At 43.7% G+C, this 26,187-nt stretch overlaps 1 protein-coding gene across 1 annotated transcript; it reads left to right on the top strand.

Moving 5' to 3' along the window:
• Nucleotides 1-6,167: 6,167 nt before the first annotated feature.
• Nucleotides 6,168-25,364, top strand: hsd17b12a (hydroxysteroid (17-beta) dehydrogenase 12a; the record flags this gene model as incomplete). Its single annotated transcript, XM_080001880.1, is given in 12 exon segments — nt 6,168-6,387; nt 6,390-6,413; nt 16,658-16,704; nt 17,172-17,247; nt 18,856-18,963; nt 20,322-20,386; nt 20,584-20,628; nt 20,952-20,986; nt 21,577-21,658; nt 22,532-22,597; nt 24,579-24,728; nt 25,224-25,364. Coding segments are annotated over 12 exon segments (990 nt in total). The 5' UTR covers nt 6,168-6,236.
• Nucleotides 25,365-26,187: the final 823 nt, after the last annotated feature.

Below are 26,187 nucleotides of genomic sequence, written 5' to 3'. Positions count from 1 at the left end.
CGTACATAAAATGTTTTTCCTTTTCTGATGTAGGGTATAAAATATTTCCTTTGTATTCAGACCATTAGGGTCCAGGGATCATTTAGCTGTTTGGTCCGTGATCTCTGTTATTTGTGTAACAGGGGGGGGGTTATGTGTGTGTCCCTTGTGTGCATTTATGGGTGTGTGTGTTCTGAATCTCCCCTGTTTGATGATAGGGGAAAAGTCCAAAGTTGGTGAAAAATCTTAATTGAAATTGTATGTTTTTCTTGTCTTACAGGATAAAAACAAAATACGTGACATCAGATACTGACCAACTGATATCACGACATCGGATCCACATACACAGGTGATTTTAGAAGAGCTACAGTATATTTCAATAGACACACACACAAACACAAACACACACAAACACACACACACACAAACAAACACACACACACACACACTTTCACACACACACACACACAATCACTGTTGTGCCATAAATACACAAATTGTATGTATACATATTTGTAAATAGTTTGGTACCTCTTAATAAGAAAAATAATATATTGTGTCAGGTGATAATTGATGGTATTTCCTCCCTTAGAAACAAAATATTAAAATCCCATTGTTTATTTTATAGATGGACTGTTTGATATGCTTTTATATCCTGTTTGTGTTTTTGGCTGCCTAAAATCCATATTTTGGTACTGTCCTCTACATAAAGGACTATGTTATTATTATTTTATAGGTTGTTTGTTCAAAGATTTGTAGCAGATTGTTGAGATATATGTTTAGAAATGTGACATTTTACATGAGATATCTTACACAATCTGTAGATTTTACAACAGGCTCAATGTGTGTGTGTGTGTGTTTGTGTGTGTGTGTGTGTGTGTGTGTGTGTGTGTGTGTGTGTGTGTGTGTGTGTGTGTGTGTGTGTCTGCATGCTTGTGGGGTTGTTGTAGGTATACAATTCAATTGAATGGTTTGTTTATATTTTGTTGACAATAGTTCTCTTTTTGGCTTCTTGCAGGAACGCTGGTTTCTGGGCACGTCGCTGAAACAGCAAACGGTATGGAGCTCTGTAATGCGTGTAATTTGGGTGACAAGGATGGACAGGATTAAGAATGAGTACATTAGAGGGACAGCTCAGGTTGGACAGATTGGTGGAAAAGTGAGAGAGGCGAGGTTGAGGTGGTTTGGACACGTGTGTAGGAGAGATGAGAGTTACATTGGGAGAAGGATGCTGAGGACGGAGCTGGCAGGCAAGAGGAAAAGTTGAAAAGAGGAAGGCCAAAGAGAAGCTTAATGGATGTGGTGAGGGAGCACATGCAGGCGGTTGGTGTAAGGGAGGAAGACGCGCAGAGCAGAAGGTATTGGAGGCAGATGATCCGCTGTGTGGACCCCGAACAGGAGCAGCCCAAAGAAAAGGAAGAAGGAGATAGCCCAGAATTTGTTGAAAATCTGTTATGGTTTACATTGAGAAGTTCTAGAAATGTGTAAAATATATTTCATAGTATCATACATAATGAATAAATACAGTTATGAAGGGTGGCGTTGATGGTTTGATTGGAGCTGTAAAAAAACAAGAAGTACAGACAGCTCTTATGATAAAATTAGCATTTTATTTTTTATTTTATAAGTTGTTATTATATAAGCTGATGTATTCATGCTCGAAAACGTGTTTCTCAGACGTATAGACGTACCTAAAATGTTTTTCCTTTTCTGATGTAGGGTGTAAAATATTTCCTTTGTATTCAGACCATTAGGGTCCAGGGATCATTTAGCTGTTTGGTCCGTGATCTCTGTTATTTGTGTAACAGAGTAATGGGCGGGGGGGGGGGGGGGGGTTATGTGTGTGTCCTTTGTGTGTATTTATGGGTGTGTGTGTGTGTGTGTTCCAAATCTCCACTGTTTGATGGCAGGTGAAAAGTCCAAAGATTGTGAAAAATGTTAATTGAAATTGTATGTTTTTCTTGTCTTACAGGATAAAAACGATAAAATACGTGACATAAAATACTGACCAACTGATGTCACGACATCGGATCCACACACACAGGTGATTTTAGAAGAGCTACAGTATATTTCAATAGACACACACACACACATACACACAGACACACACACACACACACACACACACACACTTCATTCACATAATGTGCATTTTCCTTGCCATGAATGGAGTGCAATGTCTATTCATGAAAAAAAGACAAAATCATACAGCAATGGGCAAAACCCAAATTAAAATCGAATGCGCTCACAGCAATTAATGAGCTGCATTTACAAGAGGCATGTTCTGAATATTTCCTCACACACACACACACACACACACGCTCACACACAACTGTTGTGCCATAAATACACAAATTGTATGTATACATATTTGTAAATAGTTTGGTACCTCTTAATAAGAAAAATAATATATTGTGTCAGGTGATAATTGATGGTATTTCCTCTCTTAGAAACTAAATATTAAAATCCTGTTGTTGTTTTTATAGATTGACTGTTTGATATGCTTTTATATCCTGTTTAGTCTATTTTTCGGCTGCCTAAAATACATATTTTGGTACTGTCATTTACATTATTCTTAATGTAAATGACAGTACCAAAATATGTATATATTTCGTAGTTTGAATGTTCAAAAATTTGTGGCAAATAGTTGAGATACATGTTTAGAAATTTGACATTTTACATGACATATCTTACACAATCTGTAGATTTTACAACAGGCTCAGTGTGTGTGTGTGTGTGTGTGTGTGTGTGTGTGTGTGTGTGTGTGTGTGTGTGTGTGTGTGTGTGTGTGTGTGTGTGTGTGTGTGTGTGTGTGTGTGTGTCTGCATGCTTGTGGGTTGTTGTAGGTATAACATTCAATTGAATGGTTTGTTTATATTTTGTTGACAATAGTTCTCTTTTTGGCTTCTTGCAGAAACGTTGGTTTCTGGGCACGTCGCTGAAACAGCAAACGGTATGGAGCTCTGTAATGCGTGTAATTTCTCAGTCTATTGTCCAGAATTTGTTGAAAATCTGTTATGGTTTACATTGATGACAGAGAAGTTCTAGAAATGTTTAAAATAGATTTCATAGTATCATACATAGTTAATAAATACAGTTAGGAAGGGTGGCGTTGATGGTTTGATTGGAGCTGTAAAAAAACAAGAAGTACAGACAGCTCTTATGATAAAATTTGCATTTTACTTATTATTATATAAGTTGTTATCACATCAGCTGATGTATTCATGCTCGAAAGCAGGCTTCTCAGACGTATAGACGTGTAGTTAAACGTTTTTGCTTTTTCTGATATCTATCTGTTAGTTATAAAATAATTGCTTTGCATATAGACCATAAGTGTTCAGGGTTAATTTAGAGGCTTACTCGGTGATCTCTGTTATTTGCTGAGTATTTAAACAGAGAAACATTGAGGAGTGACAGGGAGCTGTCGTGGGGAGAGGCTGGAAGGGCTGACTGGCGCACGGAGCGTGTGTGTCGCTGTCCATTAGGCTGGTGCTGAAATGTTAAACTACACTGAAAAACACATCTTTGGCTTGGCATGACTGGATCAACTTAAAATAAATGTTTTAATTTATAAGACCTTTATTTTAAAGGATTTTTTTTTCCAACCCAAAACGTTCATGTTTATTTTGGTATTTCAAGTTGCAAACACCTAAAACATATAGGATTAGGAAAGACATAAATCTTTTTTTTTAACTTTTTTTAACTCACTATTTTCAGTGGAGACAGTATGTCTACAAAAATGAAAGTAAATTAAGTATTGGTGTACCGATACACACTTCTATGTGTGGAGGAAACAAGTTGGTGTTTATTTGTTCGGGAAAGTGTTATTTTTGGTCAGATATGCAAAAAGTAAAAACACTAACAATACAATGAGGAAAGATCTTGTGAAAGAGGGTTGTGATGGTATTTTCGTGGATGATAGATTAGTGGAGGTTGTGTGTGTGTGTGTGTGTGTGTGTGTGTTGTCTGTGTGTGTCTGTGTGTCTGTGTGTGTGTGCGTCAGGAATAGAAGCAGACAAAATGTTTCACAAAGTGTAAAGTTTTATCCTGAAGTGTGGCTTTGGAAACTATACGAGGTTATCAGATCGTATCGAAGGAGCCTTTCTGCTAGAAATGTTAAAGATCACACCGTTTGAAATCATGTTTAGAAGAGCATCCCACACACGCATTTACCTTCTGGGTTTACAACGGGATGTTAAAAGACTAAAAAAAAAAAAAAATGCTCTCCTTTTTTTTTTTTAGCACCATTGCACTGTGAGAAGTTTCCCAAGACGCCACGATGGACTCTCAGTTCGTCCACAAACTACAAAAGAATGTGTTTTTGTTGTTGCCCCCCTCCACCCGTCATCAGTTCAGTTTGATTGAACTTTATCTTCTTCATTTTAATGAAATGACAATAACACATGGACCATTTTTATTTGTTATTGTCGATACCATTCTGAATGTGGGTTCCTGATACTTTATCATTTGACAGAAATGTTTATGTGAATTTGCCAACTTTAATATGAGAATAAAATGTTTGCGAATCACATGTAAACGTGTTGATTATTTCAAATGGTGTATTTTACAAATTGTGTTGGAAATATGTAAACATGTGTGTGCTTTCCAAATTGCAAATCTGCCTGGGGAAAGAAAAAAAAAAGATTCTGGATGTACATAATATAGATCATAAACGGGTTTTTTTCTCACGGGGTGTTTTTTTTTTTTTGTTTGTTTGTTTTTTGTTTTTCATTGTGGGGGGAAGTTTTCTCCGTGTCCGCGTCCGCTTTTCGGTCCCCCACTTGTGTCGAGGAATGTGAACGACCGCAGCGTCACCGACGCGATGCAAAGACGCTTTTGTACTCTGGAAGCTCCGCTCGGTGCGCGGCAGAAAACGCTCCTTCTCCAGCTGCTGTAGTTTGGGCGCATTTCATGTTCGGTTTGGGGTGTGCGCGGGTCCGTGTTGCGAGCATGGCGGCATGGGGGTGGGGTGTGTGTGTGTGTGTGCGTGTGTGTGTGTGTGTGTGGGGGGGGGGGGGGGGGGTAGTATTGCCTTGTAGCCTAAAAAAAAAATCCCCCTGTAATGGTTGTTGTTGGGTTTTTTTTTCCTGGCAGATGAGAAAACAAAGTCCACGTTGGAGGAAAGACTCTCGAAATTCTGTCCCGTGAATAAATGTGAGCTGTGGCACAATGCACGTAAAGCGCGTCAAATGCGCGTCGATAAATCGGTGTGAATCCACACGCGCGTCTGTGTTTACGTAACACGCGCTCCGCTCCACGTCCCGTCTCGTCCTGCGTGTTGGGGGGGGGGGTCTGTCACAAGTCTCGCGAGATTGCGGCGAGGCGATTGAGATTTCTGGTTCTTGTAGTCTCGGCGTTTTATTTCGCGGCGCACTGACGCCGAAGCGTCCGTGCAAAACAACAACAACCACAACAACAGCAACAACAAAACAACGACAACATGGTTTTTCAGTGCGGATCCGTGTCCCCCCCGCGCCGCTGTTTCCCGGCGGTTCCTTGGCGCTCGGACGCGGAGCGACGCGGCGAGAGGACCGGAAATAGACCCGTGGGTGAGTCACGTCGGGGCGCTAGCGCAGTGACGCAGTGACTGACACCCGGCGAACCAGTGGCCACCTCCCGCAAGCTCCTCGCGGGGGGTCGGGGTGTCCAATGAGAGCATCCTTCCATTCATAAAGTGGAGAGGGCAGTTTTTTGTTTTTTTTGGGGTTTTTTTTTTTTTTTGTTTCTTTTTTTCGCCCCCCCCCACTCCAAAGCGTGGGTTCGGGGGGGGGGGGGGGGTTTCATAATCCCCACTCAAGCCGACAAACCTGTTCCGCGGGAACCAATCGCTGACCGCGTCAGAAAGCTGCCGTAATGAGCAGCCAATCCGCGCCGGCGCCCTGGCGCCCCGCCCTCTCTCATACAGAAAAACCGAATGAATGGGGCGAATCGGTGCGTTTGAGTGGCGTGCAAATGCGCCACACTGCGGGCGAGACCGCTTGTCGGACAGGACCGGCGGCCAATGCCGGTCGGAGGAGGGTGCGTTGGGAGTCTATAGAGTAGGAGGTGGGCGGTGCGATTGCGAAATCAGGCTAGACAAGTGTTGGGGGAGTTGGGGGAGTGTGTGATGCTACAACCTCCTTATAAAGGGACTCTCTCTCACGTTGTGACTTGGAAATTAGAGCACATTGCCCAAAATCGAGGTCTCCACAAACACACACGCACGCACGCACACGCACACACACACACATACACCCACCCCCCGAAAAGCTGCCGCCATGCGCTCGTTTTACGCAGAGGACTTGCTCCGCGGGGCCGAGGCGCCTCTCTTCTGGGTCGGTGCGTTCACCGTGGCCTCCCTGGTGCTGTGGCTGCTCTACAGAGTGCTCTCCGGCTTTCGGATTTGGGTCTTGGGAAATGGACAGCTGCTCTCCCGAAGCTGGGCAAATGGGCAGGTGAGTTGATCTGATCAGTTTCATACCCTTTCTTTTTTCCTCCAGAACGATGGCTCAAAATAAGGTGTCACATTTCTGAACACAATTAGGGTTATTACTCCCAAACTGAAGTAAATGGAGAAAAAAGGGACCAGCAATGTGAGCCCATTTAAGGGGGTGTTGCGTAACAGGCACAGGTAAGCCAACTCGATGACAGGATAATGGTGCTTATTAGGTCAATTGGTTTTTATCTTGTGCTACAGGGTCCAATCAGCAATTTCACCCACATTGTAGTGCGGTAGGGAATGCCCAACATTGGTGAGCCAAAATTGAAATTGCGCAGGCTATGCGCACTTTAAGAGAGCTTATGTGGGTGAGCTTTGAGCCTGCACTACTGAACCACATGAGCCCATCCGCATGATGTGGGACAAACCTATATGCCCAATTAAGAGGTGACCTATATTCTGGCTGTTCTTGATATCCTATAGCCTAAATGAAACATGTTTTCAGTGCATACATGAGAGGGGTGTGTGTGTGTGTGTGTGTGTGTGTGTGTGTGTGTGTGTGTGTGTGTGTGTGTGTGTGTGTGTGTGTGTGTGTGTGTGTATATATATATATACATATGTGTGTGTATATATATATATATATATATATATATATTATATATATCACACACATATAAACTTTTATCATATCGTCACGTGTTACGCTATTTCTTTAAGTCGTTTTACACATCGTTAGTTTCATTGTTTATTTTTTTTTATTGACGTTGATTTGTTTTTGTTTTTTTGGGCTGCATTGATACGTTTAATTCCCCCCTTGTGTGGTCAGACAACGGTGTCATTATATGATTGAACTATCTCCAATGTGCTTTTAACGAGCTCCAAGGGAATAGAAGTAGCCAGCGAACAAACAACTTAGATGATATTTGGGGCTTTAAGGAGACCAGTCTCACAGGAGTCGCCCTACCACAGCTTGACCCACTTCTCGAGTCTCCTCTTTCCGGAACGCTGCTGAGTCTGGAGCACAGCCGCGTTTGTCTCTCGCTGCGCAATTCGCAGAGTGCGTCTCACTGCGTGTGGACGGGATGGTGCGTGGCCCCTTTAGCCCGGGGGGTTCGAGACGTCGATCCCCCATCATTTGTAGGGTCTGTTTTATTTTTTTGACCTAAGTGTTTACCCCCCCCCCACACACACACACACACACTGTGACGCACTTTGCTCTCCAATATTTCACGATGCCCTTCTGCGCCAGAAGTTGAATTTGTAACGCGTGACGCAATTGCGGAATGCCTTCTGGAATGCGTGATGTGGATTTCTGTGCCTCCGTTGGAAATGCACGCGGAGTGATACCGGTGAGCACACCGGTGAGTCATGCACTTGCTCATCGCTTCGTCATCCATTGATCGTATGGAAACGGCACCGTCTGTATAGGCCTGCTCTCCTACCCCAACCCCCCAAATGTCTCAAGCCATAGCGGGGTATTTCTAAAGGGGGGGGGGGGGAGACTTGACCTATGGTAGTATGAATTGACTCATATGGACGCAAGTCTTGGCCACAAAGTACTTTGAAATAAATATATGATTTGTAATACAGAATCACGTTTTCGTTTACTATTGTATATGGCCAGAAAAGCGCATTTTATTTAAATGTATTTGTATTTTTTATTATTATTATTATTTTACAATGTCATCAATCACAAATAAAACAGATTATTTCCCTCTGTCTTAAAACTGCATGATTGCCATGAATTAATTCCCATGCCACTCCCTGAAACCAACTGCCGCCGAGAAGTACCAGTCTGACTCGTCCCCACCCCCCTCCGTGTGTCCCACACGCGTTTCTCCCACGGACGTAAGTCCGCGCGAAGTGCGTTCAGGGCGGCTGTGCAGGAGCCTGAGGATCCTGATGTTCAGGTCTGGCCGGATCGGGTCTCTTGTCTCCGCGTCAAAGTGGCGTGACTCCCTTTGTCTGATGCAGGCCGAGTATTATTTCCTCTTGAGGCGTTGATGGGTGTTGCGGTCCTAAGTATGAAGTGGAAGTGTGCCCCATCGTGTTCTCTCTACACTACTCCAAAAGTAGTTAAAATATGGTCGTTTTTATTTATTTATTTTTAGGTTTTTTTTTGGGGGGGGGGGTGATTGGTGAAAATGTATTATCCGTGCATCAAGTCCATTTGTTAAATCCATTACCAGGCACGCCGCAGTTGTCCTGCAGCGTGAGTCTCTCTCTCTCTCTCTCTCTCTCTCTCTCCTCTCTCTCTCTCTCTCTCTCTCTCTCTCTCTCTCTCTCTCTCTCTCTCTCTCTCTCTCTCTCTCTCTCTCTCTCTCTCTCTCTCTCTCTTCTCTCTCTCTCTCTCTCTCTCTCTCTCTCTCTCTCTCTCTCTCTCTCTCTCTCTCTCTCTCTCTCTCTCTCTCTCTCTCTCTCTCTCGACCTGCACACAGCCAGCGGGAAGGCTTTTTACAAAGAGTGTGTGGTTGTTTTAAATAGGAAGGGACTGGAGGGGCGGCAGGACACTGTCTGGAGGGGACGGCTCCAGATGGGGGGACAGGAGGAGCCGTGTTGGAGGAGTTTTTACAAAGCTCCCTCCAAGAAAAGGACGGGGGACCTCCAATGGAGGGTCCTACATGGAGCCATAGCTGTCAACAGCTTTGTTTCTGTTTTTAATCCCACGGTCGCAAACGAATGTCCATTCTGCAAACTGCCAGAGTCCGTGTTTCACTGTTTTGCAGAGTGCGACAGACTTTTAGAGCTTTTTAGTCTTTTAAAGGAAAGTTTTAAGCTCTTTAAGGAGGAGTGGTCCAGAAACTGTTTTATTTTTGGGGCTAGATACTACAGGGCCAACGCAGAGAAATGGCGACTGCTTAATTTTCTAGTAGGGGAAGCGAAGATGGCCATCTACCTCACGAGGAGGAACAAACTGAGGGGAAAGGAGAGTGCTTTAGGAAGAGTGTTTGTAGCGTTGGTCAGGGCCAGAGTCTTGATTGATTTTAACTTTCACAGACTGATGAAGAGTCTGGACGTCTTCATCAAGCTGTGGTGTTTTAACGACGCCATCTGTTCCCTGGTGGAGGACGACCTGTGCTTCCAGTCTGTTTTTAACGTGTAGGACTCTGTTAGTGAACCAAGTGTGTTTGTTGTATTGTCTGTAACTGTGAACTAGAGAAAATGTTAAAATAAAGATGCTTTAAAAATCAAAAAAAATCTCTCAGAGTGGCAGGGATTTCTCAGGAACTCCTCTTGCCTTGAGTGGTATTCCCCTTCTGTTCGTGGGACCCCTAGTGGCGGAGTGGAGGGTTGCACGCGCATGAGTCAAACATGGCATCCCCAAATTCTTGTACTGTACTGCCTCCAGACTCCTATAGTGCTCGCTGCAAACCAGTGATGATGTTTGTCACGTTCATCCAGTTTTAATTTATTTATTATTATTTTTTTTGCCCTACATACCTTCATCAGAATCGTGGTCTCAAAGCGCTTTGATTGCATCCCCATGCCTTTGGCAATAAGACATCACACTGCAAAAGGTGTGTGTGTGTGTGTGTGTGTGTGTGTGTGTGTGTGTGTGTGTGTGTGTGTGTGTGTGTGTGTGTGTGTGTGTGTGTGTGTGTGTGTGTGTGTGTGTGTGTGTGTGTGTGTGTGTGTTTTCCAGAATTTTTTGGTTTATGTTTAAGCAGGCTACAGCGATGTAGAGAAGCGCTTATTTCTCTTTCCTCTTCTCCCTCCTCCGCTTCAAGCCCCAAGCATCCTGAATTATATAAGTTTGTGTGTGTGGAGAGGGGGCGGGGAATTGGTTGGCTCGAGGGGATAATATGACTTTTGCTTTGGAAGCAGCAGAAACCCCCAACCCCCCAAAAAAAAGGACACGCTATTTTTTCTTTTTTTTTACAACATTGGTTTATTAAAGAAGTTGGTCCTATTATATAAGACCAAAGCCATTCATGAGGCGGAGCTCCAGTGTGTTTGACAAAGACTTGGACCCACGCTTATGAAAGAATATGTGGGGTTTTCATTTGGCTGCAGAGAGGAAATATTCAGAACATGCACCTTGTAAATGCAGCTTATTAATTGTTGTGAGTGCATTAGATTTTAATTTGGGTTTTGCCCATTGCTGTATGATTTTGTCTTTTTTTTTTTTTTTTTTCATGAATAGACATTGCACTCCATTCATGGTAAGGAAAATGCACATTATGTGAATGGTGTGTGTGTGTGTGTGTGTGTGTGTGTGTGTGTGTGTGTGTGTGTGTGTGTGTGTGTGTGTGTGTGTGTGTGTGTGTGTGTGTGTGTGTGTGTGTGTGTGTGTGTGTGTGTGTGTGTGTGCGTGCTTCCCATTCCTTGTGAATGTGCTTCCCCCTAGTGCTTTGTAAGTGTGTGGGGGGAGGTGTATGCGTGGGTGGTAAAGAGAGAGAACACTGCCGTTCATGTGATGAACACGCTCTGTGACACGTGCCAGAGCCAGGAATGCTGGGTAAAAAAAAATCTGTAGCTCCTTCATTATACCCCCCCCCCCCCCCCCAGTCTCTGCATCCCACATCCTTCTCCTGTAGAGCTACTGTAGCAGCGCCTCTCCCTCCCATCGTAGCAGTTTTCTGCGTTAGCAACCCTTTACAATGTAATTCCTCGCATCCTCATTTGCTTTATTTTCATCAGCTTGTTTATATTTGGTATGATGCAGCTGGAGATGTCTCAGATGTCTGAATTAGTTCAAATTGTCTGAGTAGTACACAAGCTTTGCATCAACAATCTTTGTAATTCTGCCTACATTTATTTATTTTATTTATAACAGCCGCTCTAACAGAGTGTGAATTGCCCGGGAGACAATGTTAAGGGAAAAGGTCTTGTTTGCGTGAAGCAATAACTGCTGGCAATATTATCTAAATTCTCGTGTTGTAATTCTTGGCAACCAGCATGTGAATAATTGTTGTTTATGGGGGCCTGAGGACACCGTTGTTCTCGGTATCTCGCCTGTAAAAAAGCGGTTTGTACATTCTTCAGTTTCTGAGTTGACAAATCAGTGCCTTCGTCAAGGAAGTAACGCATGCAAAACAACACGTGCTTCACGGGCCCCGTGAACATCACCATGACGGAAAATGCCAAAAGTCCTTCCTCGGACGACGTGAACCCTTGATAGACTGTTGGTGGCTGGACCTCGACGCGGCTTGAAGGCTTATTTGGTTGCTTTCAGGCTTTCACGTGCGATAAACGGCACTGGACGCCCCCCTCTCAAATCGACAGGGTCACCTGGCAGACGTTGGCAAAGATAGTGTGAATTATTGTTTTTTGAGTCTTTATTTGTCACGTGATGTTGACAATGTGACAATTGGGACGTTAAGGGTTTTAGTTAAACTTTGTGGTTGCTATGGTTGGTTTTAGCAGATATGGCAGATTAGCCTAATGGGTCTAACTGCAGATAACATGTGGACACTAAGGTGTAATTCAAGTTTGTATTTGCATTTTGGTGATTATTCAAGTCGCCTTGTTGACTGTTGAAGATTGTGTCACACCTTTTAGACAAACGTTTGCCCTTGGCCCTTTGCCCTGACAAAATTCTTAGCTTCCCCCCCCCCCCCAGGTTTTTGTACAAAACTATTGTTTTTTTTTTTCTTACTATTTTAACAAGGCATCCAACTTGGGTGTTTATAGGGTGTTATTTCTGCTCTGTGGCCAAATATAGATGCTCATTCTATCTTGGGCGGCTCAGCTTTATTTTTGTCGACTTTCATATTACCCATGTGACTCTTCTCCCCCTGCTATTAAAAGCAGCGTGTGTTTGAATGTAGAAGGTGGGTGGATGGAAAGCTGTGTGTTTGGGAGTGTGGGTGGGGGAGCCGTTTGATCTTCTACTGCATCCCTCCCTCCATCTCTCCCTCACTCCGTGGTGGGATGGGCTGTTCGGTGATAGGCGAGCGAAGGGTGCGACGGATTACATAACGGTACAACGAGAGAGGGGCATACGAGGACCGCAGTCTCTCCTCATCGAGAATCTTAATTGTGTGTGTGTGTGTGTGTGTGTGTGTGTGTGTGTGTGTGTGTGTGTGTGTGTGTGTGTGTGTGTGTGTTCCATTCATTTTACTTCATGAAGCAGTCGCAAAGCAAACTCCCTTCTTCTGCAGCAACAATGCCTCAATATAAATAAACCCTTCCTTCTGTGTCTAAAAGCTCATTTGTCCCCCTCTATATTTTCACTGTTTTTTTTTTTGTTTTTTTTTATGAGAAGGGCTGGCCTGCTTCTCGGGAATTTCTACCCTGTTGCGGAGAGGCGTTATCACTGTGTTTTGCAGCGCTGCGCAGGGTCTGTGGATGGAGGACGGGGATGCAGCAGTAGCTGTCGTGATGGCCGGGGCTCTTGTTGGTATTCAGGTACTGCAGCAGGCAGGCAGGCAGTTCCCAGACAGGCAGTACAGGCGAGCTGCTATTTTTACTCCTTTTGCTTTTTTTAGACCCCCGGAATAGTGAGCAGGCAGGGGCTGCTCCGCTGCTAGGGATGGGGATGGTGGGAGTGTGGGGGGTGGAGGAAGAGAAAAGGGCTGCTGGTGCCAATGCCTCTGAACCGATGGTGCACAGCAACAGCGGTGCACATGCGCCCCCGTCAGAGCGTTTGTGGAGCCAGCAGCATGGTGGGCTACGGTCTCCATTTGAAAAAGGGAAATGTGTTTTTGGAATGAATGAAATGGCTTCCCCCATCTGTGTACACGTGTACTGACACATTTCCTATATTCTGTACACTATTGTACATTATGTTTTTCCTATTTTATACTGTTTACGCCTTTTTTTGTTGTTGGTTTTTTCCACTAGTTGCCTTCAGAACAATGCACCAACCCTCACCGAGACGAATTCCTTGTCTCTGTTAAAAATGCACCGAATGAACAGATCGTAAGACGCGCACGGGGCCGCGCGCCGTGCACTCACCTTTCCACCCCGCCGACCTCCCGCGACGCCCCTCGACACGCGTTCCCCGTTTACCGTCTGTTGTCGTGCATCCCCTCCCTCCTTCTCCCTCCCCCCGTCAGTAGCGCGTCAGTAGCCGTGCCCGTGGCGCGCGCCTGCTTGCGTAGACCCTTAAATATTCGTGCGCGCGCTTGTGTCACAGACGCGCGCGTCTCACGTGACGAGAATTAAATCATGCTGGGAGATGGGGGCGGGGGGGGGTTATTATTATTTTTTATTTAATTTTTTTTAACAATGGGATGTTTGGACACAATGTTCTTTCAGTCCATGAGAGGGAAAGTTGAATGGAACTGCACGTTACAACCAAATTGCAGTAAAAGCAGTCAGTACAGAATCGAATATAGGAAGGATGAAACGATGACAAGATTCAAGAGGTTATTTGTCACATACGTACCTGTATGCCGTGATGCCCTGCTGGAATCTGTACTATTTTCAGGAGGCATGTCGACCTTTGCTGATAAAAGCCTATAGATCTACATGGAAGAAAAAAAAAAGTGTGTGTGTGTGTGTGTGTGTGTGTGTGTGTGTGTGTGTGTGTGTGTGTGTGTGTGTGTGTGTGTGTGTGTGTGTGTGTGTGTGTGTGTGTGTGTGTGTGTGTGTGTGTGTGTGTGTGTGTGTGTGTAAGAAGCAGACACGCCACATGCAGAACACAAAGTTCCCTGCAACTCATACCAGGGTGAAGCTCCTACATTGTGCAGCTCCTACATTCTGACCTTGACTGTGATTTAAACCACGAGCTCAACGTATTCTGTGCAAACCGGCTGGTATTCTTCCACATAAGAGGCACCTTGTCTGGCAAAGGAATGCCGTCCGGGCAGCCAGACGCCTTTTTTCTTTTTTGGATTTAATTTTTACGATGACTTAACTGCAGTTGGCTTTCCAACTGTTGTTTTTGTGACGTCTGCCAATGCGAGCGACACGGCACGACATGGATAGTCTCCAGCAGGCCTGTCGCTAGATGGCCGGGCGATAACTCGTTGGAATGCAAAAGTGAGGCTCAGGCCCTGTAACTTGTTGGTAGGTTTGCCACTTTCCTTGCGTCAAAAAAAAGCATTGCGTCCCGGCCGACGGATTTAAGTGGGTTTTAATTTGTCGCCTTAAAAAGCTGGATGTGATGTCTGCACAGCATGAGCCACGTTTTTTTTTTAAAGTTGATGCCCTACATCAGTGGTTCTCCAACTCTTTTTAGCAGTGTATCCACTCTAAGATTTTTTTTTTTTTTTTCAGCTGAGCATTGGGAGAAAATGATGTACTGTATATGTAATTATAAAACATTATACAATATATGTTAATTAGATTTTTCTCCCAATGCCAGTACCCCTAGGGGTACAAAAAAATATTGGTTACATTATAACCAATATTATTTTAGTACCCCCCATTTGGAAAAACACTGCCGTAAATGACCTAACAGCTGTGACACATATTCACTAAATCGCAGGTGCGACACAGTGTCGTTATGCGGCTGCATTACAGGAAGGAGATGCAACTTTCTGAGCTCAGACTGTTCTCGCTGTCAAAGCCTTGAGCTGTTGAATGTCCCAATTACTAACGACTGTTCCTCAAATGGTTCTTGTGTGTCAGTGTTTTCTGAGAGCACAAATAGTCACCAAAAATGTTGTGATATTTGATTGAGTCGGTGTTGCCCGGCCCTCTACAGTTTGGTTAATGTATTAATTCAAAGGCTTCCGCTGTCCGGCAATTGATACAGCAGCCGGACACTCTTAAGGGACTTGATGTGCACAACAGGCCTTAATATCACCTCGGTGATGAGGTGTGTGTGTGTGTGTGTGTGTGTGTGTGTGTGTGTGTGTGTGTGTGTGTGTGTGTGTGTGTGTGTGTCATTCTCAGCGCCGGGGAGGTTAAAAATAAACGGATATTCTGCTCTTTTTCCACTTTTGACTTTGCTCTGCTCTCCCTCATTCACTCCCTGGTTTGTTTTTTTTCCTCCTCTCTCTCTCTTTCCCCTTCCCTCATTCGTTCTCTTGCTTCGCTCCAGTTCTATTTTTAGCTGCCCCCAGGATCCCTCCTCGCTTCCCAGCCCCCCCCATCACCTCCTTTCTCCTGCTCCACGTTCGTCATCAGCCCCCCCACCCCGTCCCCGTCCTCGTCACCCCCCCCCCGCGCATCCTCCATCCCTCCTTTTCTGCTCTGCTGGAGAATGTCCTCTACATCTATTAATCTTTCATCAAACCTTGGATAGTAATATATAGTCACGGTGCGCGACTGAGCGTGTGCGTATATGGGCGTGACCCCCCTCTCCCCCCTACCCCCCCCTCCCTTTTAATCACGACGTTGTTTCCTCATCCCCTCCTCTTCTCCCACCCCTCCCCATCCATATTTTCTCCCCGTCCTCGTCAGTCAAGCCGGGGACGGGGTTGATGGACAGTGAAGATTTAAAAATAGCCTCGCTCCCTCCCGACGAGGTGAGAGCTCCCAAAACGCGGAGATCAGCCCTGATCTCCTGGTCGTCTCCTCCTCCTCCTCCTCACGTCCACCTTTCTCCCCACCTCCCGTGCATTTGTCCGTCTGCTCCGGTCCCCTGTTGATTCCTTCCCACCACACCCTCTTCTCTGCCTCCGTCTCGAGTCAAGATGCAAAGTACACTTAACGGATTCTTGCCCGAAGGAACCGCAGCTTTCTTGTTGTCGTTGTCGTTATTTTTATTTGTTTTTATTTTGAAAACTGGTGGCGCAAAACCGAAAAGTTAAAAACCGGTTTTACAGGAACGCCCGTCTCACAAAGCCTCACTGTGTCGAAGGCATCCCCCTTTGTTGTCTCACGGCCTATACCCTCTAATCTGCGCCTCTGTCCGGTACTCCCCTCATTGTCTTTGCTGATTCCATCATTTCAACATAAACTGGTGGGCGTGTCCTCAAACTCACCTGAGTATTGTCTCGCTATGGGATTCCCCCCCCCCCCCGAGTAGACGTGTGACAGCTGTCGGGCAGAAGGCTCAAAGTAGCCGGACCAGATTGTGAAGGTGTGGCCCAGAGAGGATCAGCTCTGGGTGTGGGATTGTGCTCGGAAGACTCCAGAAGCCAAATGTTAGCAGGGTTTTGTTTGTTTTTTTTGTTTTTTTTACAAGGTTTGTGTCAAATAAATCAATGTAATGTGAGAAGCCTCTGACATTACAGTGACTCTTTCATTCTCAATGGTAAGTATCTTCTGTGCTGGTTATTTTGAGGGGTGTGTGGAGAATTGAAAGACAATGTGGTGGTGGGGGGGGGGGATAAGTGCATGTGTGCTTCTATAACGGACACGAATGGGGCGAGGGCCTGCATTTACCGCTTGTTCTTTGTTTTTTTTGTTTTTTTTCCCCAGTGGTGACGGGAGCAACCGATGGGATCGGGAAATCCTACGCGGAAGAGGTGAGGCCCCTCAATTGCCTTATTTAGCTTCTTTCATGGAAATCTGTGACTCATACATACAGTATAGACGCACGCACGCACGACGCCTGTGTTCACTTACAGGCCAGCGACTTGTAAAAGGCTCCCTGTGCACAGTAACGTGCGTCTAGTATAGAATATACGCACTTAAACACAGGCTTCCTTACTAGAGTTGATACTCAGGTACACATCGGATGCCATTACCACATGTTTGCCCATACTAGCTTGGGCTTACTGGCTGTATAATGTTGCAAAGGCCTCTTTGACTCACTCTCTCTGATGCTCTGGAGAGGCCGTTCTAGCACCCATGTGGTCAGTTCCTAATAGTATGTTAATTTCTTTTTCCTCTTTAATTGTTGTATTTTTCTTTTAGCGGGCCGATCCTTAGACCTATCCTACGCTTGTACAACCGGTTTGTTAATTTCTTTTGTTTTCCGTCTTCTTTCTAGCTGGCTCGCCGTGGGTTTGCCATGATGCTGATCAGTCGCTCCCAGGAAAAGCTCGATGACGTGGCCAGTTCGCTGGGTAAGAGTCTGTGTGCGCGTGTGTGTCCGCAGCATCATGGAAAAGCTTTTCAGGGTTGAGATCATCATGAGTGGGTTGATAAGGATGTGTGTATGGGCAAGCATTGGCGTGCACTGACCCCATCCCCAAGCCAGGGACCAGGGAAACGAGAGTTCCCTAGACATGGAACAATGTCAAATGAACCCACGAGGGGTCAAAGTCGACGCCCTCTTATAAAATATTTTAGAAATTGTATGCTGTCAGTCATGTCAGGGTTTTTTTGTGTTTTTGATCTTTTTTTTTTCTTTAACCTTTAAAGAGTTAGGTTCCCTAACTAAAGCATCGTAGTTTTAGTTCACAACCCCATGGGCCTTGTTCACCACAGCCACCCGAACCACGTGAAGTATTAAGCCCTGAAAAGACAAGTGCAGCCGTAACGAACATTAGTCGATCAAGAAAACATGAATTCCGACTTCATCGGTTATAAACAACCACCCGAGTGCCTGCCTTTTGTGCCCCGTTCCTGCCCTTTTGCTTGACGTGAACTGAAGGGAGCTCCGAGTGCTCGCGTCGCGCCCTCTTCCAAGATCCAGACGTCTCCCACAGTGCAATTCCCCCAGTCGTGCCTCCAGTCCACAGAGGGGGTTGCTGGGTAGTCACGAGCGGGGTGCAGCCTGCCCAAACCTTGGCACTCCTTCCTCACGATCAGCCCGACAAAGCCATCGCCCCGCTCGTCATTTAGCCATCATGTAACCGAGGCAACCGCACACGGTCCTTAAAATCTACCTAACTATAATTTTATTGTCACTCACCGCGGACGATTTTGCTCTTCTCTGATAGGTAACCACGACTTTTATTTCTCTCTCCCCCCCCCCCCCCCCCCCCCCCCGACAAACCTAAGTTGCCACCTTTCTGACATAGTTCTAGTCTTCTTGAATTGAGCTGAACCGATTTTCAGTGGTGTTATTTTCCGGCTATAAATAGCCACATGAAATGGATGTACTTTTCATGGACTCCAAACCATAGCCCGCCCCCCCCCACCCCCACGCCCCCTTGCTTTGCGCCCCTCATCTTAAAATCCAAAGGCATAAACTCATTCCTGCCTTCGTACATAAGAACAAAGGGCACCTTTCAATCGCCAAAGGCAAATGGCAAGAATTTTGCTCATGTCTTTCTCTGTCATGTATCGGATAAACGAGTCTCTGACAATAAATTATAATTGCAGCAAGGGAAGCAAGGGAAGATTGCTGGGGCTTATTTGTTGGTAAACAGCGCCCCCTTCTGGTGGTTCGTGACAGTGGTTTCTGCTTTCAGGGGGAACGTCAGGTGTGTTGTAATAGAGAATAGTTTTCTAGTTGTGCAATTTAATGAGCCTGTGCACTGGTGCTTTTACACCTTATCCCTTTGCCCTTTACCCTATAATGTAATATGTTTTTGAGTGTGTTGTGTACCTGCATTGTCTTTAAACTTTAGTCATATGAGTTGTACCTTTTAATTCTCTATTGCAAGGCCTTTTTCCATTCATATAAATCTTGTTATCCTCTACTTATAAGGAATATAATATTTAGTGCAAACCCAATTATTGTGCGTTTTGATGTGTAAATTGATCCCCATCTTCTTCCTCCACAGAGGACCAGTTTAAAGTGGCGACAAAGACCATCGCAGTGGACTTTGGCCGGACAGATATCTATCAGAAACTTGAGACCGGGCTGGCCGGTCTGGAAATCGGTGTTCTTGGTAAGACAAACTCCCAAGTTTTCATCCTGAGAAACTCACACCTATGTTTTCTCATCATGTGTGGAGCCTTTCAATTGTGCAGAAAAAAGATGCTTACCCTTTTCAAATTTCTCAACAGTTTTGTTTTATGACATGTCGAAATAGAGATGCAGCAGCATTTGAATAACGCATGGATGTTTTATTTTTTATTTTATAGACATTTTATTTTATTATTTTTCTTTTACATTACAATTAAGCACATGTAGTAACACAGGGCAGGACAGTACATGTAAGCAGGGCATGCCTGGCTGGCTCCTTTGCTGTTACAGCAGTGCCTTACTGCCCTCTTCTCTGTCCATTTTTGTCCTGGACCTATTTTTCCTCAACCAAATCCAAGCAAATCCTCAGGAGTCTCTAGACTTAGCCATAACCATTCTGTAGTAGTGCCTACATTCCCATCACAAATCAGCTGAAAGATGTCAATTTCAAAAGGTCAAAATTCTATTGTAGAGTATTTTCTCAGCTATTGTTACAATTAAATGCGATGTTTGGAAAAGATAGGATAATTACGTCTGTGGTCATAATTTTCCCATAAGAAAATGTACTGGGCAAGATGGAAGTATTGGAACGTGGCGTTGCTTGAAGGTTTGCACGGACATTGGAACTTCCAGTTCTGTTGTGCCAAATTCTTCCATCTCATTCTGGATTAATTCTCATCCATCTCTTTAATGTTTTTAATGTTGCATTTGTACCGATACAATGTCTTACTGCAACAAAATTCCCCGAAACCTGTGCTGATGGCGGTTATTTGACCTTTTTTTTTTTTAATGACACTCTGTGCCTGACTGGGGGTTCCATTTTGTAAATCCAGACCAATAAATGTGAATTTATCAGCATATGAATGTTGAATTGAATGGCTTGTTGACATTTTATTCGGAGGCACAGTTAATGGGACAGAGTGTGCCAACACTTCTTCTAGTTATGCTTTTGCAGATTGAGTTCAGTCTCTCAATTTCCGCAGCGCAAGTCAAGAGGTTCAGTATATTATCTTTAGTTTTGGGGAGCCTGTGTTGTCAGTGTCGGTCTGCATGTTTTGGGGGTTGTTTTTTTTTGTTTTTTTTAATCTTTCCTTCATTGGAAAATTACTGGAACTTTTTGTCCTTTTTTGATGGCAAGTTGTTTCTATTCTGGTTGCAAGGTGTGGTTGTCTTGCATCAGTGCCTGACTCTAATGGTATAGGGGTTCTCTGCCACCTAGTGGTTCAAACTATGTAGCAGGCTGGGGGACACCGTTGAAGTCAAAGTACTGCGTTTCTTTTGGTTTTACCAGTGTTGCACAGGTAACATGTTGGTAAATGGTTTCTTTTTGTTTTTCCACAGTCAACAATGTCGGTGTGTCCTATTCTTACCCCGAGTACTTCCTCCAGATTCCTGATCTGGACAATGTGAGTGTTTTTTTTCTTTGTCCTGTACCTGTTACTTAGTGTGTGTTTCTCTCAAGTTCTGAAAGACGATCAAAAGACAGTTGCCCCTGTTCACTGTGTTGAGACCGGTCTGCTCTCGATGATCATTAGGAATACATGATCTTCCAGTTGGAAAAGTTGCATGACTAACGTTTCTGTCCTTTCTTTCTGTGTTTTAGTTCATCACCAATATGATCAATGTCAACATGACTTCAGTTTGCCAGGTGAGTTTGTTTCCCCAAGATCCTCCTTCCATGTTTGGATTTTTTGTGGACGCTAAGAGATTCTTTTTTTTTTTACATCTATTTATCTATCTACTTCTATTTCAAGAACATTGTCTATTTTTCCTCAAAATAATTACTATTTTCTCATTTTGCACTTAGTTCTCTCTCCCTTCTTATATTCCTGCATTCCCTTGGTCTTGTCTCACCACATCTTTCTACCCTTCTGTTACACTTCTATCTCTTCTTATTTCCTTCCTGGTTTTTCATGATAGAATCTGAAATAAACATTTTTTTTCCTCCATTTATTTTTTTTCTCTTTAAAGATGACCCGCCTTGTGCTTCCCAGAATGGCTAATAGGTGAGTTGAAATATGGGGTTCCATGCTTTGCAATATAACTACAGTCAAACATCAGTGCTGTTAGTAGAAGTAGTAATAATAATAATAATAGATTTGGGCACTGAGCCAAATAAAGAATACCTCAAGAAAGAAGGGAGATACTTGTTTTTGTTCTCGGGACATCTGCTAGGTGACTCCACAAAAAAAAAAGAGCTCACCAGGCCTTTCCATCACTGCACTCCTCTTTCTCTCTCCTCCTTTGTTCACAATGCTGACAAGCGTTCAATTCACACAAAGTGCTCTTTCCACCCGATTGGCTGCACTGTTCCCATGTGACTCCTCCTGGCCAATGACGGCGCAGGCACATTCGGTGCCGTATGCGCCTGGAGCGTCACTCCACTACATCACTGCAGCAACAGGCTGCCATGGCAACGCACATGACCACCACTCGGTGTCTGTGCGTTTGATGTGTGCATGCATTGCCCTGTATGGACAGACAGTGATGAAGTGCATTCGCAACAGTGCTTTGCTTTATTCACTGTATATGTGAATACACTGCAGACAACGTAACTGTGACCTAAATACAAATCCCTCTTTTTGTATCTCCTCAGGTCCAAAGGTGTCATCCTCAACATCTCTTCTGCCAGCGGCATGTACCCCCTCCCCCTGCTCACAGTGTACTCTTCCACTAAGGTGCGTGTGCTTCGGCCTTCCCTCCAGAACAGCCTTTCACTATTCCACCACAAGAAGAAATGCATAGCATACAATGGGACTGTCTGACAAAACACATTTGCACCCATCACATTCTATTGCTCCATACATATGCAGTTGTAGTGTTCAGTACATCTAGTCCTCAGTACAGTTAAACTATCAGGTTCCTGTAAAACAAAGGTTTTGGAAAAAGGCAATTACCTACAACCGTTTCAATGCACGCTCTACAACCAGAGAGAGGTTCCAGCTGGTTATATTCCTGTTTTGTTGGGTTGGTACAGTGTTGCCTGGCAGCTTTTTTTTTAAATTTTTATGGATTGTGTTCGTAGTGTGGGATAGTCGTCTCATCAATTATTAATTTTCCTTTGTATCCCTTGGCATTTCTATGTATTTTCTATTCTACTGATGCCATCACCCCTGTTTCCTTTCCCATATCCTGCAAAAGGGGGCACTAAGAGGGGTGATGAAACATAGTTTTACTGTGTTGTTTAACTCAGTGGTTATCCAACCTTTTTTTTTTTTTTTTTTTTGACTTAATTGAGAAAAAAACAACTCTGAACATGGATGTCCATGTTTTCATTCAGCTTTATGTTACTTTGTTGAGCAATGGAAAATAGAAGCTAAACTCTGCTTAAGTCGACTGTAAACTTTGTGGGTGCAAAGTTATGGCAACAAAGTGTAGAACCTGATGATTTTAATTAAAATGTATGAAAAGGATATAGGATTTATTCAGTCATCAATTTTAGTTCTGAGCTACTATAATTTACCCTCATTCAATCTCCTGGACTTTCCCGTAGTCAATGGTACTATACTTTGGTAACCACTTCTTTAATTAGACTTTTTTTCTTAACTCAGGCATTTGTGGACTTCTTTTCCCGTGGTCTTCAGGAGGAATACAGACGTCAAGGTATCATCATCCAGGTGAGTCTGGGGGCTTTAGTTCTTAACATGCAATGATCGACTCTGTGTCCTACCTGTTGCGGGGAGACATTTTAGTGTGGAACCTTTCCCCCCAGCGAACTATCAATAGTAAAGATACTGAAATGCCTGAAACGAAACTCTTCCATCAGCCTCATCATCGCCCTTGAGAAAGCACAATCTGTGACTGAATTAATGTTATTGGTGTATGCATACAGTGTAGGAGCTATGACAACGTATTAACAGGTGATTTACATCAGCATAGAGACTGATCTTTAATCTGCATATTTCTTTACTGTGTCACAGTTTCACACTTCCATTAAAGATACCAAAAGTGAGCTCCTGTCTCCGAGTGTTTAGCTCGCCGCATAGCTACGTACGGCTGCACATGGTCTTGAGGGCAGAAGACAAGGTGTGTCATGAGGAACCACAACAAACAAATGATAATTTGAGAACAAATTCATGTTTACTCCAAATGACTAAAAAAACAACACAATTGTGTTAATACTTCAAATATTGCTGCCAGCACTAAAGATGAAACAAATTTAACTTCAACTGATGTAATTATAGCCAATGAATCTGGCAACACAAACTTTCAATTGCTTCCTTTGACAAAATATCAACAAAATAAACTTTGTGACCCTTGTGAAACAAAATCCACGGTGGCCGATGGTCGCTACTTCTTTAGGGGCGAGATCAGACATAGAAGTCGCAAAGTAAGTGCTGGACGTAAGTTAAGATAAGTTTCATTTAGGAGGATTTAAATGAATATTTAATACAACACAGACAATTAATTACATTATATAACTATAGAACCCAGAATCACGATTGTGGCGCCGCCCCTTGTGGTCGCCTGCGTGAGCGCCTCGTGTCGATTACGCACATTTTAGTATTTTTTAGCATTTTTAGAGCTTATAGAGCTTATTGTGCTTAATCACCGGGTGTCATGACATTTCACTGCATTTATGTATGACCGTATGTATATGTATGTGACAAATAACCTTCTACTTCAACTTCAACTTCCCCCCAGCGAACTGTAGATTTGCTTAAAACATGTATTGTCATTACAGGCCACCTTCACCTATTCTTTTCTGTGCTTTGGTGTAATTACTGAAATTCAATCCATTACCATTTTTTAGCAGCTTTTACCTCTACAGCTGCGTCCTCTGTTATCTGAAGTAGTCTACCTTTTCCCTCCAAACCATTTTGTTGATGAACTGTAATGTAGTGTACTGTAGAGCACATGGCTTCCAAATATAAATAGGTTGATATAAAACCAAGCTCTCTATATGTCCTTCAAAACTCACCCTCATATTAAGCAAAAGTCCTGGTGCTGATAATTTACGGTTTCAATTTGATGCCGGTCTGGTCTTTGCGTCTATCAAATGACGCTTTGAGGACCTTTACAGCCATGTGGTCCGGTGGCAGACTGTTCCTAGAAATTATGTGAGACTGTACTGTCTGAGACAGAAGATGTTTAATCCTTATACTCGTACGTAATGTTCAGCACTCAGGTATGTGGTGGAACAGAACGCTCTCTAACTTGCAGAAAAAATAATTTTCACCTCTGTTGAAACCAAAGACGGGACCCCTTCTACTCCTAGTTCTCCTAGTCCTAGTTCCCTCGCATGTAGGGCTCACCTGTCAAGGAAAATGAGGCTAAGATTCTTCAAGAAAGTGGTTGGTGAAGGATGCCGATGTTTCTGGTATAGACGTTATTGAAGGACTATTTTCTGCCTGATTGACAATGACGCGTGGGCTAAGCAATAGTGTCTGCACAGGAGCTTTGTTTATTTGTGTGCTTTGGTCTTCTACAGTTTTCAGTAACGCACCATATAATAGTAACACATTGTACAGAATATCTTCGACAAACCCCCACAGGTGCCATAACCTGATATTCAGGTGATTCTTAAAGCCCCTGCATGCGTAGAACAGCAGTTGATAGTATTTCACCTGTTGTTCTTTCCCATTTACCCTCCTGTAGAGTGTACTGCCATTCTTCGTAGCCACCAAGATGACTCGCATCAGGAAGCCCACCCTGGACAAGCCCACCCCCGAGCGCTACGTGGCAGCTGAGCTTAGTACTGTCGGCCTGCAAAGCCAGACAAATGGCTACTTTCCCCACGCCGTCATGGTAAGGAGGTCTTTTGCGTGTTGAACATTTTCATGCAGGCTCGGGAAGCTCCTTCCTTTTAAGCGTGAAAAGAGCAACATTGTAGAAAGCAATCTAGTGGAGGTTTGGTTTCTCACCATATTTTTGTCACATACTTGGATTCTGTCATTGCTGTGGTTGGCCGATGCGTCTTTTTCATGACCGATTCTGAATCCTAAACTTTGCAGTATCTTTCGATGTTTCCCATTGATTACTTTTACTTATTTTGGACTTGGACTATCGGTTTGGCGGTCATTCAAACATAATTCCCTTATTATTTGCATCCTTTATTTATTCCACTAGAGACAATTTGTCGAAAACTCCAGAAAATGTAGTCTGTTCTACCTCTGACTTGTTTGATAAGGCTCTGAGTATTGAATTATTGTATAAACCAATAACTGATACCAGTATCTGTCTCTTCCTCTATTTAATTAATTCATCTTTTTTTTTTCCCCCTCTTCCTTTACATTTTCCCAGGGTTGGGTGACAACCAAGCTGGTTCCCATCAATATTGTGATCTTCCTTGGAGCCAGCATGAACCGTGTTCAGCGCAGTGGGTACCTGCACAGGAGGAAGCTGAGGGAGCAGAAAAACGGAACAGGCCTTAAAAATGAATAAGTGTGTGTGTGTGTGTGTGTGTGTGTGTGTGTGTGTGTGTGTGTGTGTGTGTGTGTGTGTGTGTGTGTGTGTGTGTGTGTGTGTGTGTGTGTGTGTGTGTGTGTGTGTGTGTGTGTGTGTGTCTCCCCTGTCACAACACTTGTAAGTGTTGTGTTGTGTTCCAGTCAAGTGTTTATACACAAATGACCCTCAAGCGTTTCCAAAGATTTTACAACTTTTCCTTTGTGTCTCAGAACATGTATGACTTTCTACTGGGGGGGCAATTTGAAGTTTAATTTGTCACAAGTAGAATAGGATTTGTACTCATTGATATCGGCACAGGAAGTATTTTCTAAGCTCAGACAATGATGGTGAAATTATTAAAACAAAACACCGGTCATCTATATTTAATCTGCTGTTGTAAGCAGTGGTTGCAATTGGTGGTGGCAGTTTAGCTGAATTATTGTGTTTTGTCTTTTTTTCTGAATGTGTGTTCTTATATTTACAGTAATAAATGAGGTGGGTTTGTTACACTGATGTAGTTCATGGTTGTTCCAAACCAGGGATTCGATTTTTTTTTTTTTTTCTTTTTTTTTTTTTTTTTTTTCTGACAAATGTATTTTTGGATTGAACATCAGTGCCTTGCTGCCGTATGCATTCACACTAGTATTGGTCAGATTTAGCAAGAGTCCTGTGTGTACAGAAGTCCGTCCCCATGCTGCTGTTGCCATCTAAAGTGCATTTCTGCTCTATTTGGTATGTAATCACTGATAAAACAATGACTTTAGTCATCGCTCGACTGTACTTTCACACTACTGGCTGTCTAGCTTTTTCCAAAGATCAC

Source organism: Zeus faber, assembly GCF_960531495.2.
Source record: "Zeus faber genome assembly, chromosome: 6".
Lineage (NCBI taxonomy): Eukaryota > Metazoa > Chordata > Actinopteri > Zeiformes > Zeidae > Zeus > Zeus faber.
The sequence above is the reverse complement of the archived record's forward strand: the minus strand, read 5'-3'. Positions and strand labels throughout refer to the sequence as shown.